At 40.4% G+C, this 16,576-nt stretch overlaps 1 protein-coding gene across 1 annotated transcript in view; it reads left to right on the top strand.

The window, feature by feature from the left end:
• The window catches only part of LOC135478225 (mucin-2-like), a 97,301-nt gene that overhangs the window by 11,711 nt on the left and 69,014 nt on the right, over positions 1–16,576 (top strand). Inside the window, exons 7-15 of the mRNA XM_064758497.1 lie at positions 411–528; positions 2,808–2,972; positions 3,511–3,596; positions 4,337–4,393; positions 4,830–4,943; positions 5,190–5,358; positions 6,148–6,305; positions 11,014–11,337; positions 12,824–12,982. Of these exons, the coding sequence (XP_064614567.1) occupies positions 411–528; positions 2,808–2,972; positions 3,511–3,596; positions 4,337–4,393; positions 4,830–4,943; positions 5,190–5,358; positions 6,148–6,305; positions 11,014–11,337; positions 12,824–12,982 (1,350 nt within the window). The remainder of the gene's footprint in view (positions 1–410; positions 529–2,807; positions 2,973–3,510; positions 3,597–4,336; positions 4,394–4,829; positions 4,944–5,189; positions 5,359–6,147; positions 6,306–11,013; positions 11,338–12,823; positions 12,983–16,576) is intronic.

Genomic DNA, 16,576 nt, shown 5'->3' with positions numbered 1-16,576 from the left:
CTGCAATCCATGCATAAATGATGTACATGTATTTGTGTAAACGACAGCTTATAAACTAATTTGGAACAAGGTTTTGATACTGATTTAATTTATTTGCCCTGTAAATTCTATTGACTGTTTCTCTTTTCCCTCATAACTTCTTCCTTTGTTGTGTTTTGGGTTGAACGTTGGTTTTAAAATTCTTCGTGCAGTTGTGTAATTCTGATGTCAGTTATGGTTGAAGGTGCGGGTATACGAATGTTATAATACAAATTTTATTTATACAATCTGACATTTCAATTTCTGTTCTGTATTTGAAGCTGATTGTTTTAGTGTTTTTGCACCCGTATTGGCTTCTCATCTGGTTTTCCCTTCATTAGTTTGTTTTTGTGCACTGAGTTATCTTTACGCTTCAAATACTTTCCTACCAGATTTTGTTGATGAAGTTTCAAGGCATTCACCTCATCCAGATGGAGGGTTTCAATATCACAGTGAACGGATCTCCCTTACCGTACAGTGATATCGTAACTGGAACCGAGATACTAGGAGGTGAGTTCAGACAACGTTTGTAATAGCCCTTTTCTCAACACGAGATTCTGTATAATAAACCTTTCCCAGATTGAAGAACATTGAAATTTTGTTCTGCCTAACGCCACTTTCCTGAGGTTAGATAACTTAGGAACATAATTATTGGTAGCAACCCTTTCCCAGCGTTTCCTAAACTGAAATAACCTGGAAAAATTCTTCTGCGCGACAAACTTTTCGCAAGATGCGATAACTTTGGGAAAATAGTCTGTGTAACAACTCTTTCCCAACAGGAGATAACATGAGAAATATGTTCTGTGTAACAACTCTTTCCCAGCAGGAGAAAACATGGGAAATATGTTCTGTGTAACAACTCTTTCCCAACAGGAGATAACATGGGGAATATGTTCTGTGTAACAACTCTTTCCCAACAGGAGAAAACATGGGAAATATGTTCTGTGTAACAACTCTTTCCCAACAGGAGAAAACATGGGAAATATGTTCTGCGTAACAACTCTTTCCCAACAGGAGATAACATGGGAAATATGTTCTGTGTAACAACTCTTTCCCAACAGGAGAAAACATGGGAAATATGTTCTGTGTAACAACTCTTTCCCAACAGGAGATAACATAGGAAATATGTTCTGCGTAACAACTCTTTCCCAACAGGAGATAACATGGGAAATATGTTCTGCGTAACAACACTTCCCCGAGGTTAGATAACTTAGGAGCAATTTTATTCATTTTGTAAGAAGCCTTACCCAAAAATTTCGTATAACAACCCATTCCAAAGATGAGATAACTTGGGAAATAATTTCTGTGTAACAACCCATTCGCAAAATAGGATAACTTGGAATCATTGCTCTGCGTAATGATAAGAGCTTGGGAATTTAGCTTCTCGGCTACATCTCGTTCCCAAGCTGAAATCACTGATGAGGTTTTTGTGAGAATTTTGCTTATGTTTTTGTAAGAACTATAACCCACTTCTCACACCAAATACATGCGGTATTTTCTCATGTCACCGTTATTTATTTCTTTTAATTTGTATTGGTTTACTTGATGAGAATGTTACGGTGACCCCTTGGTGCCATTTGAAATTTTCAGCATTTTTTTGATGATTCACAATAATTTAGAAGGCTTTCTAATGGTACGTATCATTATGAACAAAGGATCTGAAGCACTGTATATGCGAAAGGAAATATCAACACAGAAACAAAAACATTTTATCCAAAATTGATAAAGGTATAAAGGTTTTCTTTGCGATGTAAACTTTTACACCGCGGAGAAAACGTTTACACCGCGGTGAAATTGTTGTCATTGTTTTTGAAGTTGAATTTATCAATTTTGTCCAAAATATTTTTGTCTTTGCGTTAATTTCCTTTTCCATATACTTGATCCCTTGAAAACCACGGAAAATCATTAAAAGATGTGGATTACACCTGGAAGTATTAACATTAGAATGTGATTAAACAACTCTATAATCTGTCGTTCTGTTTGTCGATTACCTTTTTGACTCCCTATTTTTTAACACGAGTTTCTCATCTTTGACCACGGGCCATTCACTTAACGAGGGCCTCCAGTGCAAGGCGACACTAAATTCCTGTTAATTTTTGCACTTATTTATTTATTTATTGCATGAGTGTAAAAAATCACACTCTGGCAATATTTTATAGTCAAAGAAAACATTAAAATAAAGTATTTATCAGACCATTAAACGCTATCGAGGACAATAGTTTTATTGATTATTTGTCGAATTTTTCCAACCGACGAAAATGCATTTAAAACTATGATACTACGGTGATCTGTTGGGACCCGGAGGGTGTCAGTGACGTCACAGCAAAGTTTTTGGCATGAGATAGTTCGTTTCAAGGTTCATTTGTTGAATGCATTCATAGTTCTAAATGAAAATGCATTTGAGTATAGCAATCAAAGTGTGTCAAGTGGCAAAAAGGTGACATAATTGGCCCCAATGTGGTCAGAAAAAACCAAAGTAGAATCGCTTCTCTGTAAACACGGGCTTCCCATCTTTTAACTCGAGCAATTCACTTAACGACGGCCCTGAGTGCAAGGCGACACCAAATCCTGTGTCGTGAATCGAGCAGCTATTGCTAATTTTTGAACTTGCTTATTTATTTATTTATTTTATGAGTGTTAAAAGCCACATTGTGGCAAAATGTTTAAATTCTACGTTGGTCACCAATTTTATGGGTGAATGAATAAAACCACCGAAATTTGGAACGTTACTGAAGAGCCTTTTCGTGTGTGATGTACATACTTGCACATTCCCTATTCCTCTGTTCCAGAAACCGGTTTGTCAGTTGGCAAATTGGGGGAATATGCGGAGATAAAATCATCGATGGGAATCAGGGTCAAATCTGACGGAGTTTTTGTGATCATTACGGTTGACAAACGACTGGAAAACACAAGCTTAACCGGACTGTGCTCAAACTTTGACGGTGATGCCACCAGTGAGTATCTTTGGCATGTTTACGGATATTCATGAAGTCGGTATGACACGGCAAAACCTCATTCTCAGTGGTAAATTCTTTGCTCTATCTTGAGACAAATATATATTTTTTTCTTTTCTTTATTTACTATTTAACGTTATACTAACTTGCTTATAAGGAAATTTTATGGGTGGAGAAAACTGCCGACCTTGGACAAGTTACTGACAAACTTTCCCACGTGCGACGTACAGATATGCGTAGAATATTGGAAGAAGATGAATGATGAGTCATTTTACGCTTATTGTCGGCAAGGCCTCACAAATTCTGAGAAAGGGGAAATAACCAATGTATACTTGTTGAAAGCGAAACCTTAAACATCAGAACACGTGTGACGTGTCAAAGTAATCCTGATCAGCTGAAGAGCTCTGTTTCATGTTTATCATTATATGCTGTGAATCATGTTATCATTTATTTAACCTCATCATTAATCAAGCAATCAATAAATGTGTGCATCCTTTTTAGTATTTGCTTTTTGATCACAAAAGTCTTCAATCGACAGACGACTTCATCACTTTAGATGGAAAACAAGTCAGCTCTCCGGCAGCGTTTGGAAACTCCTACCAAGTCGTTACCTTGGACGAAGAGGTCAGTACACGTGCATTCACGACAGGTTACAAGTGGTCACACATTACCGACGAAATCCTATCTTTTGTCAGTGAGCGGCCTCGATGGCTCTGTTCATAGAGCCTGCGCTTTGGGAGCGGTCGACCCAGGGTCAATCCTGGTCAAACCTAAGACCTTAAAAGAGTAAGTTGTATCAGTATAATGGCTCGGGTGGGGAGGCTTACCTGCCTTCGGTAAGCCGTCTCAGCAGGTGAAACAGCGATGGAAATTCGTCCTGCAACAGGGAGGCACATTACATGCACTCTAAGGATTCCTTCGTCGCCATATGACTAAAAAAGTGTTAAGTATGACGTTAACCCCCCATTCACTCACTCCTTTTTCAGTTCCTCTCGGTAAGGCTTTTATTATTTGGACTATTTCGACATATTCTCCATGTGAAGATAAACCGTGTCGTAGAAAACATAACTCACAGCTTCGATAAACACAAACATTAATAAAAGATAAATGAAAAAATTGCCCTCTTCAAAATTTTGCTTACTCAGCTTGTGCATTGATATAAAGAAGTGATAATTTTGTCGCATTATCAGTAGCATTGTTATTCCATTTTGTTTGATTAACTTTAATTGGAAAACGGTGTTACGTGAATGACTTAAAGGAGAAGAAATCATAAACATGATGTCAAAATCAGATTAAACAACATGTAGCCCAAACTTATATGTAATTATGGACTTTAAAATTTCTTTTCCATTTTTGTCTTTCAGGAGAAAACGGTATTTGAAAATATGTTTGTTTTGGCGGGTATTTGGGACTACCACTTGGTATATATCGTCTTTGCATAATAATGTTCTAAATAACGATGTGATGCGCGTGCAATAAATTTACTTGGATGCGAATATATGTATTAAACATGTGTTACATTCTCATTTAAAACATTATTACACAAGGACAATATACATGTAACAAGAGGCGGTCTGAGCACCAGCCAAGCAAACATTTTTTTCAGGTGTCTTTTTTTCTTCAACGAAAAATCGAAAAAAAATATATGAAAACTACATTTATTACTAACTTTTTGTCCTCTTTCATCTGAACATTATGTAGTTTTTATGTTTTCTTCGCCTTAAGGTTTCATCCAAAATGTTTTTTCCATCGCTTTTATTTATTTATTTTTTTAATTTTTATTTTTCATTGACTAAGCAAACATACCTTTAAAAATATTCAATTGAGACAGTTATTATGTTTATGTTTAACTCACAGTGCCGTCCTGCTGGAAGTGTGGATTTCAGTTGTCCTTCGGAACTCGAAAACGAGGCTGAGGAACAGTGTCGTCTGCTCCTTGCAACTTCCCCTTTCGGAAAGTGTCGCGATTTCGTAAGTACAGATACAGTACAATTTTTCAGGCATATGATGCCTGAATCCTCTTTGGACAAAATGATAATTACTGACTAACTTTAAAGGTGTCTCGGCAGCAAATTGTTTTCATACATATTTTGACACTTTTCTTGATTCCATCTTGGGTACTTGGTGCATAGTGAAAATGACATTTGTTTTTGGGCGCAGTCGTATCCAATGTCGTCCACGACTTTCAGCACTGTATTTTTCTCCTTTGTCTACCAGGTGGATGTTCATGAAGGGTACAGTTCGTGTGTAAAGACGTACTGTCAGTTCGGGGGAGAGAGCGTCGAGACTAAAGAGGCGCTTATCTGCGATTTTTTCGGCCTGTTCGCCCGGGACTGCCAGACTAAGACGGGCGAGCTCATACTATGGAGAAGCTCAGAGTTTTGTCGTAAGTTTGGAATAAGCCAACTCTAAAAAAATTCAATGTTTTGTCGCAATCACTTTAGTGATTTTGGAGAACCCATCGTTTTATTGCAGTGTTGGAGAAGCCCATCGTTTTGTACTTTGTTAGGAATGTCATTCGTTTATGTTGTAAATTTTGAAAAGCTAAAAGTGTTGTCGCAAGTCACGGAATCATCAACATTTTGTCATAAGCTTGAAGTAGCTCAGTGCTTCAATGTCATAAGATCAGAAAAAAAGCCATAATTTTGTTGTAAGTTTGGAAAAGCCAATACATATGTCGTAAGTCCCAGAAAGCTAGATGTTTTGTCTTAAGTTTGGTAAACTCCGCGGTCTTTATTCTCACTTTTGAGAAGTTCAAAGCTTTGTAGTAAGTTTGAAAAATCGCAAAATTTTATCGTAAGATTTGGAATAACTCATCTCTTTGTCAAACGAATTGAAAATTCCATCGTTTTGTAGTAAGTTTGTCGTATTTCCATATGTTTGGGGAAGTCTAAATTACTTTCTAAATTTGCTAAACATTGTCATCTGTAGAAACTTTACATTTTTGTTGTAAATTTTTGAAAGTTCAACCCCTCGTCCTTACCTCTTGGTAGCCTTTAACGTTTGTCCGAAATTTGGGAAACTTCTCCGTGAGTTTGGGAAAAAGTTTTACCGTGAGTGCGGAACAAACCAGTTTTTGTTATTTGCAGATGAGCCTCAATCACCCATGCCAGTGTTTTGTCATTTGCAGTTGAGCCCCAGTCAATCACCCATGTCAGTGTTTTGTCATTTGCAGTTGAGCTCCAGTCAATCACCCATGACAGTGTTTTGTCATTTGCAGTTGAGCCCCAGTCAATCACCCGTGTCAGTGTTTTGTCATTTGCAGTTGAGCCCCAGTCAATCACCCATGCCAGTGTTTTGTCATTTGCAGTTGAGCCCCAGTCAATCACCCATGTCAGTGTTTTGTCATTTGCAGTTGAGCCCCAGTCAATCACCCATGCCAGTGTTTTGTCATTTGCAGATGAGCCCCAATCACCCATGCCAGTGTTTTGTCATTTGCAGATGAGCCCCAATCACCCATTCCAGTGTTTTGTCATTGGCAGTTGAGCCCCATTCAATCACCCATGCCAGTGTTTTGTCATCTGCAGTCGAGCCCTAATCATTCATCCAGTGTTTTGTCATTTGCAGATCGGCCCCAGTAAATCATCCATGCCAGTGTTTGGCCAAACAAGTTCAGGATAAACTGCCATGAACTGCCACGTGTGTGGAAACGCAGATTTATCAATTAAGCACACAGTTAATCTCTCAATACTTCAACTGATTATTAAGGTGGCCGAGGTGGTTAGCACGTCAGCTCGGCACAATGATTCAGCCTCTCACCATTGCGGTCGATGTGACCTCATACTGGCTTCCTTCGGCCGTACGTGGGAAGGTTGTTAGCAACTTGGGAATGGTCGTGGGTTCACCTCGGGCTCTGCCCGGTTTTCTCCCACCATAATGCTGGCCGCCGTCGTATCGGTGAAATATTCTTGAAAATGGCGTAAAACACCAATCAAATAAAATAAATAAATCAATTTATTATTATGATTAGTCGTGTCAGCCCGGGTCGGGTCACATCAAAGACTGTAAAAATGGTACTTGTTGCTGGCTCGCTTGGCGCTCAGCACTGAGAGGTTAGAGAAAGGAAACAGGACTGGTTGGCCCGGTGTCAGTGTGGTGTGACTGGATGCGGTGTTGATACTTCAGTGGTGGCAGCACTTTAGCGGCATGAATTCGCCCTGCCACAAGGCACAGTACATGTAAACAGACCTAATGTCTCCTCTTCGTCATATGAATGATCAAGCGATCTTCCATTCACAGCCAAGGAATGCCCGACCAACCAAGTGTACTCTGAGTGTGTCTCGCTGTGTCCGAAGACCTGCCACGTTGTGGGCAGCCTTATCCGGGAGCAGTGCCTAACATACTGTGTGCCCGGATGTGAATGTATGCCTGGCATGGTGCTTAATGAAGGGCAATGTATCCCCGAAAATATGTGTCCATGTTCCTACCAAAAAGAGAGTTTTCCCAGCGGAGCGACGGTGCAGAGAGACTGTAACACGTGGTAAGTGCCAGCGTGGTAACCGTTGAGAGGGACCGTAACACGTGGTAAGTGCCAGCATGGTAACTGTTGAGAGGGACTGTAACACGTGGTAAGTGCCAACATGGTAAATGTTGATATGGACTGTAACACATGGTAAGTGCCAGCATGTTAACAGTTCAAAGGGATTGTAACACGTGGTAAGTGTTTGTAATGTAACAGGGTGATGTATAAGCACTACCTACCTCCGAGCTGGATGGAATTTCATTTTAGCCAAGTGCTAGAAGCGAAGTTTGGACTCGTATCCCAGAGATCCCTGGTTCAAATCCCCAGCTGGTAAACCCCGTCACAGTAACACGTGGTAAATGTCAAAGAGTGTAAGTGTCAGTTCAGAGAGACTGTAAGTGGTTAGTTGGATTAATGTTCGGAGTAACTGTGACTCGTGTATGGTGTGAGCGATAACAACAGTAATGTGTGACACGTGTATAGCGTGAACAATAACAACAGTAATGTGTGACACGTGTATAGTGTGAACGATAACAACAGTAATGTGTGACACGTGTATAGCGTGAACAATAACAACAGTAATGATGTGTGACACGTGTATAGTGTGAACGATAACAACAGTAATATGTGACACGGGTGTGAGTGATGACAACAGTAATTTGTGACATGTATATAGTGTGAGCGATAAAAACAGTAATATGTGGCACGTGTATAGTGTGAGCGATATCAACAATAATCTGTGACACGTGTATAGTCTGAGCGATAACAACAGTAATATGTGACACGTGTATAGTGTGAGCCATAACAACAGTAATGTGTGGCACGTTTATGGTGTGAGCGATAACAATATTTCTCTGTGAAACATACAGAAAGGCATTTGATGCTATGGAGTAAGAGTCACTATCATGGCTAATCAACACCAGACGTACGGCCCGCCTGGTCAAACACAGGTCACACTACCCATGGTATATCATATACTGAAAGCCGTACAGCGCAGAAACGATAATGTGATAATTGGCAAATGGTCAAACGCAACTGGTGAAATCCGGCTTCTTTGACAATTTACTTCAGTTATGGATTATTTTAACTGTTGTGTAAATGTTTGAGTGGTGGCAAATTACACGCCCCTAGCATCAGACCAACCGAACTGTTTTGTCTTCTTGAAGAAACACGTATAGCCTAACACCCTAGACGTAACACTCCCCCGGTCACAGTGGACTATTCAAACGAATAATTGACCATTATACCATTTTCAAGGCAAACAGATAAAATAAACCAAAAAATTGATTTATAAAGCACCACGATATTGCAAACCTCTACCACAACTAAATGTATCCAAGCGAATTCAACAAAGGTACAATACCTTGCTAGGCACAATACATTGTATCCTGCTAGGCACAATACATTGTATCCTGCAAGGCAGAATACATTGTATCCTGCTAGGCAGAACACATTGTACCTTGTTGGACGTTTTTGTCGCTCAATATTTTAGTATGCACGCATGCCCTATCTGACATTCGTTTAAGAATCGTTTGAAAAAATCGCAAAATCTGAAAGGTAATAAATTGGTTCTGGCTTAGGATCAACTTGTCCACAAAATTCCGTCTAAATGTCTGAATTATGTTTTTTCATAACATAGCTAACATAAACACACGTACAAATACACGCTAGAAAAACATACCCTTTTTGAGAGATGTCTTGCACATATGACACCGGCACTCTGTTGACCCTGCATATGACACAGTAGGGGAGGTGCCTATATTAACCATTGTCTGTTTCAGTGAATGTAAGAACGGTTACTGGGAATGCTCGAAGAACAAGTGTTCAGCTACGTGTAGTTTTATGGGCGTGTCTCACGTGTGGACGTTCGACAGCCACAAATACAGCTTCCTTCCGGCCGCTTGCACGTACTCACTGATTGAGGTAGGGGCCTGTGATACAGTAGTTATTTATTGATTTATTGTTGCTTAAACCCAAACTGAAGGATTTTTCACTTAAACGATGCCGGTCATATTTATGGGTGGAGAAAAACAGAGCGCTTGGCGTAAACCACCAACCTTTGGCAAATTACTGACCAACTTTTCCGCATGTGACGTACGGTTATTCACACCTTGCTTGTTGAAGTGGCCACATGAGCGTCGTCTAGGTACAGCTTATTAGCACCAAAGCCCCCAAAACAGTGACAGCCGGGTGAATTTACAAAGTCACTGTCCAAGGCCAGGTTTTAACCCACACCTCGTGGGTTCTTATAATCGAAATGTAAGCAAGCGTTTCTATCCACAAGACATCGTCCCTTGTTTCGTAATAGAAGAGCTACATTGCCTATTGTGTTGTTTTATGTATTTCCTAAATTTTCCGTCCTCTCCGGCCGTACGTGGGAAGGTCTGTCAGTAACTTGTGGATGGTCAGAGATTCACCTCGGGCTCTGCCCGGTTTCCTCCCACCATAATGCTGGTCGCCGTCGTATAAGTGAAATATTCTTGAGTACGGCGTAAAACACCAAGTAAATGAATAGATGAATGAATTTTCCGTCTCAAAATCCCAGCTATACATATATAAATATGTTACCATTTTTACGTTTTCTAAAGTTATTGAGGCGGCATGCAGGGAGAGGCCAAACTGACCCACTGCAGCGAGATTTTATAGATTTGTGTTCTACTGTGTCATGTAATCTGTATCAAGGGTTAAAGATTTTAGTTTTCACTCGTGTAGTTGTAATAGATACCTCTTGTTGCTGGTGTTTGGGAGGGGGGGGGGGCAGGGGGGAGACCCATGGCATACGCCTTACAGCGCATGTGCAGCTCCCTACATCACTGACACCACTAGAAAAGCTTGACCTTTGAAACCTGCGAGAGACACGCAGGGTTGTTTACGCTTTAGCCTCTTCACTGGTGTCCTCGCGCGGAACTACTTAACCAGCATTCGTCAATTAAAATGTTTCCGCTATTGTTTGAAATCATATTGTGGATACTTTAGATTAATAGCACGCATGAGTATGAGGTATTATTAGGAACAAAGGTTGAAACAGAGCTGTTTATGTTTTATGACATCACTTCCTGCCTCATCACCGTGACCACACTAACCTCGACGTTGTTCAAGTTTTCTTTACAAACTTTGTTAGTGGCGCATGTGGTGTAAGGAGCATGGGCTCATGGTGGTAGGTAGAGCTAATCAGACAATATGAATGATGTACAACGTGGGGCGTCTATATTCCCGTATTCTGCAGCCGATGCCATACGTGTCTGTTGACTAGGTTATTTCCCTTGGTTCAGGTGTGAAAAGAGTGACGTAGCTGGAGTAATTCGCCGATACATCAGCCTTCTGTGCTGAATTTGATGGGTGTTTTGTCGAATAAATTCGTTACGCGGTTATTCAGAGACAGGATACGGAAATATATGGTTTCTGTAACTCTCGGACGAGGTTTATAGACCCCATACATTTCCGTATCCTTTCACTCAGTAACCATATAACTGATAAGTCATCATATGCGAATTGTGTTCAGTAGATATGTGTGGAGATAGACCGAGCTGTTTTGAATTGAGTCTAGTATCGCATGTGTGAAACATTTTCTTTTTTCAGCCCTTGGGAAATCAAGCCATAACTGACCCTAGATCCGACCTAAAGGTCAAAGGTCACTTCGAAGTCGCCAACGTGGTGAGCGGCGTGGCTGTTATGACGTACTTGGACATTATCATCGCCGGCGTCGGGATAAAGCTTGAAGGGGATCAGGTATTTCTTGACGGCACGGATATCAGCGATGATCTTCCTTACACTTCCACTACCCGCCATCTCTACATCAAACGTCCCACCTCTCTCTTCATCTCCATTACAGGATTCGCTTTCGAGATCCTCTACGGTTACCAGCAGTTGTACATCACATTAAGTCCCTACTTCAGCGGCAAGGTAAGATTTTTTTTTTTTTTTTTTTTTTTGATTGTTGTTTTACGCCGTACTCAAGAATATTTCACTTATACGACGGCGGTCAGCATTATGGTGGGTGGAAACCGGGCAGAACCCGGGGGAAACCCACGACCATCCGCAGGTTGCTGACAGACCTTCCCACGTACGCGGCAAGGTAAGAGTAAAGAAAAAAAAATCATTAAGATAATAAAAACAAAATCAAAACAGACTCAGAAGCTTCTTTAGTACTTCTTAGTTCTTCGGTAGTTTGTGTTTAACATTATTTCTGGAATTCGCCTTGCAATTATTGACCTGAAATATCCATCTTGGTTGTCGGCTGGTATACGAATGTCTGTTTGGACGGGTACATCCTCACCAACGCGATATCTGTGAGCTCCAGTCCAGCTCATGCTGTCTTACCATCAGGTCATACGCACGTGTTTCCCCGGGCTCTGTTCGGTTTCCTCCCACCATAATGCTGTCCATCGTCGTTTATGTAAAATATTCACAAATACGGCCTAAAATACCAACCAAATAAATAAGGGATGCTGTACTCCGATTTCCTTCAACCATCATGTCTTTTTCAGGCGTCAACTTTGGAAAACGAAAACCGACCATTACGTTCAGTCAAGCAAAACTATCAATGGTCCAGTCAGTTAGTAAAGTAATAAATCAATCTATGACAGCAGAAAATTATTTGACTTCTCTCCAACTATGACTTCAGCCAGTACGCCTAGCGTTTAACAACAATTCAAAAAATAAATCAATTACTAGATAAATTCGTGGCTCACTGCCACTTTTTCAGCCTCAACGGCTTGATAAAAAAATTTAACTACGGCCTCGCATTGTAATCAGTCAAGTAAAATAGTTAAAGACGTACATCACAGAGAGTAAAACCAGAGCAGCGACGATGGTGGGATAGAGGTACAGCACAGAGAGTAAAATCAGAGCAGCGACGATAATGTGATAGACGTACAGTACAGAGAGTAAAGCCAGAGCATACGTAATACGTCATCGGTGAAATACAGCCTCTTGTCAATTTACCTCAGTCAGGGTTTTATTGTACCTGTCCATGTAAATGCATAAAAAGTAGCAATTTACAGATCACCTAACACCATGGCTTAAGTAGAATCAGGCCAAAATGCTGTGTTGTCATCACATTTAACATACAGTCACATTAAAACAATGCAAAGAGGCCAGGCGTCGGTGATGCTTAATCCACAAGCAGAATCCTGGTTTATGCAGGAATACAATATAATTAAAGACGTACAGCACAGAGCAGCCACGGAAGGTTGTTAGCTTACAATAACTCGCCAGTGAAAAAATCAGCCATCCCGTCAATATTTTATGCATAGAAACAAGGCCTTCATATCAGAGGTAAGGGTTTAATCAATGTCTAGACATGACGGCCTCTAAGGGAGAAATTTATAAAGTATATCCACGTATCAGTCAATCAGTCACTGAATGGGTCGATATCATGTCTTTGTAGATACAGGGTCTATGTGGCAGGTTTAACTACAAAGTAGACGACGACATGACGGCGTTTAACGGGGCTCTGGAAACTCAGGCCCCGGACTTCGTGGAGAGTTACAAAGAGGTCACGTGTGCTGCATCTGCGCCCGTCATCAGTGAACCCTGTAAAGGACTGGTAAGTTTCCTGAGGGTTATACATCTGCAATTTTCTCTGACACGTGCCGTGATAAGTGGTGTATGTGAGAGTTATACACCTCTTATAGCTCCTGGTTTAAATAAGCTCACATTATACCGTTGGGACATGAATTCCGTGCTGTCTGATATGTACTGCCGAAGTAAATACTAGTAGAGAGAGGGGGTTTAAATTATTGGCGTCTTCTACACCACAACAAACATTTTTATTCCTTCTCCTTCCATACAGAACAGACATGCACTCATACGCTCTTGAAATTTGCATACTAGTATTACTCTGCAGCCTGGGATGTATTTAAACGTTTGCTACTGCCACATATTTAGAAATTTGTAGTCGACCGTATCTCTATGAAAAGGTCAAAATAATCTTCACGAAAAAGCAATATATATATATATATATATATATATATATATATATATAAATCTGTTGGTATTTAAGACTGAACTCACTGAGTGCTAAGAAATGGGCAAGCGTGCAAATGTCTTCCTTTTCCCGATATGTATAAATTACTACGTAGAGCAGTCCTGCGCCCATCTAGGTCACTCCATTTGAAGTTTTTGGAAACACCAGTGAACTGAGAACATGTTATTGACATGAAAAGTAATTAACTGACTTGACACTGACATTTGTCAGAAAATTCAAATATGTTCGTCTAGAGGTACAAAAGGCTTGTTTTGTGTCTAGCCTGGGTCGTTAGGTCAACAATTTAAAAAAAAACCTTCAGCGTGTTGTAGCCAATGCCATATTATCTTACCATCTTCATGTCAGCAAGGTTGATACTTGCTGCAGGCTTCGCCATCATCCTTTCTTTCCTGTGCATATAGAAGTCTTCAGGAAACTACCCTTTCGACGGCCAGCGGCTTTGCGGCCCGCGTACTTCCGCCAGGGCATTTCAGCCAATCATTGATTGTCCCTTATAAGTATGAATTTCCTTGCTTCGAAACAAGTGTATGTACGCTCGGACCTGATTTATTTATTTATTGGCACAACATTATATAACAGCAATAAGCAAAGCTGTGAACGGTGATCGCTGTACTTTTATTGAAACGAACAGACAGCGGAAAGTCACTGTGTTATCAGTACGCTAGTACCTCTACGTCTAGTGTGAAATAAATTTATTCCATATACAGCATGCTTCTCACTACACTCTTGAACTCCTGTCAATAACTCAGGTGGAATCTGATTGGACTATGAATCGTGCATATTTTGTGAAGACGAGTTTGTGAAGGCAGGGTTTTTAAAGAGTTAATATGGCTCAGTAAATCAAGGTAGATGATGTCCGACATCGGTAGCTTGATGAAATGAAGGTGTTGTCTTAAATAAATGAAGGTGTTGTCTGACAATAAGATTGAATTTTTAAGGCTTTAATTAGTTTGTAGCCTGGATACTGTATGTTCTGGAAATCTCATGTGCTTTGAGGGTCATTTTAATGGGTTGGATGTTGTCTTGTGTGAAACGGGAACAAAGAGAGAGTGAAATCCAGATTTGCGTATTTTCTGACAAATGTGACATGTGGGTTGTGTTAATCATAATTTCCCTTGTAATTAGATTCGATCTTAACCCATTGCTTCGGAGTCCGTGTTTTGCTCGTTGACTTCCAGTCGACGTGAAAAGTGTGAAGTTATGTAGATTGCATACAGGTTTTGAATTTCGTATCGCGTTACATGCATCCTTACCGTACATTTCTGACACCACCAAACTGCTTTCTACTAAATAACGCTTCTGTTCAACAAATGTCTACAAATTTCTAATGTCCATGCATGTCCTTGTGTGCGAACATTAGCGTCATTATGTAAGTATGTTATCCCCATTCGTTTGGGATGTTTGATCTCGGTTTAGTACACGCTTGGTAAGCGACATTATATCAACCAAAATGACACTCAAATGCTGTGTCTGTTATTTGAAGCTCTTTATTCGTGATCTCGTTCAATATTTCTGCCACAAATTCAGATCTTTCTGTTTCACAGACTAACTGCAAGAAATAAACGAAGACATGGTTTACTATCTTGAGCTTTAACTCGCTGATAACAAATCTAAGTAGCGGTTATCTAGATATTTAAATGATACAAACATCGTCAGATACACTGGATATGAAAACTTTGTTGCCTGACAATTTCAGATAAATGTATCATATACAAAAATACATTCAAAACACAAAGTAAGCCGGTAATCGGTCTACTTATTTCGTGTTACCAGTCTAATAGTTTTCATATTTCACGAATGATATACGATAAGCATAACAAATGAAAAAGATTATATAAAACAATGTCATCAGTAGATATATAACAATAGGAAGTTTACGGTAACACATCACACTAGAGTGTAAGCACATGGTTCCATGGAAACACCATCGACCTGTCAAATATATAGCAAAATTTCAGTTAGAAACCATTGTTAATGAACAACTTCATTACAAAAACACAACTGACACTAATCGTACCGTCATCGTCCCACTGCTCCACTATGGAGTAAGACATGCGCGTAGCTGCTCAACATGGCGGCAATCACCGAGGTACAGTGGAACCCTTCATGGCTATAATAAATCTATTCTGAATCGAGTACGGACATATGGTTGCGGTGCAGTGGGTGGGGAAAGCAGGTCATTAGGTTTTTGTCTTTTATTTGTGCGAACTTGTTTGATAACAAAGGCAATCCGCCTGTACCGTCGTTGAGTACGAAATTAACATTGTAAGCGTCAAGATTCCAACGACGCCAGCTCGCTTCGGGAGCAGTAGTCCAGGGTCAATCCTGGGTCGAGTCACACCTAGGACCTTAAAAAAGTAAGTTGTAACTTCCTCGCTTGGCGTTCAGCGTGAAGTGGATAGTGCAACGACTGCTTGACCCTTATCAGTATAATGGTTCGGCGGGCGGCTTACTTCCCTTCGGTAGGCCTATGTCGTCTCAGTGAAGCAGCACCAGATGAAAGAGAGGTGGAAATCCGCTCAGCAACACTGAGGCACATTACATGCACTCTAAAGATTCCTTCGTCGTCATATGACTGAAAAAAGTGCGACGTTAAACCCCAAGAACTCACTCACTCACTCACTCCAACGACGCTAGACCAGTATAAGAAAAGGAGTTGAAGTCTTTCGGGGATAGGAAATCTCAAAGCTTGCACATCGATCGCCAAGCCGCTATTTCGGATGTTTTACGTGAAACAAGGCCCTCTCAACTAGCTGTTGCGGAGTGACCTCCCTTGACTCACAAACTCCGATACGTGCATTGTCTGAGCTTTACGATGTGCTTACATTATTAGCATAACAGAATAATAAACATTTACGAAAACTAACTATTTGACCGCTACCTCGGGGCTAAAGCCTCTCGGTCTATTATGTACATGTAATCGTTTAGCCCACCAGGTGTACAACCGCGATCAAACAGCTCGAGGTTATAACCCTTAATTTTCTGTCGATAAATTAAACCAAGGTCCCTTTACCCCCAAATTTTAAACCTGACCGTCGTCCTTGTAAGCGAAAATTCTTGACACTTTACAATCTACTGCAGAAATTAGCTACTTTCGCTTGCACAAAGGTGATTTTTTAAGATACCGTTATGATTGTAGGTCAGATTTGACAC

This window comes from Liolophura sinensis, chromosome 11, assembly GCF_032854445.1.
Source record: "Liolophura sinensis isolate JHLJ2023 chromosome 11, CUHK_Ljap_v2, whole genome shotgun sequence".
NCBI lineage: Eukaryota > Metazoa > Mollusca > Polyplacophora > Chitonida > Chitonidae > Liolophura > Liolophura sinensis.
Note: the sequence above shows the minus strand (reverse complement) of the source record. Positions and strands in the feature narration are given on the sequence as shown.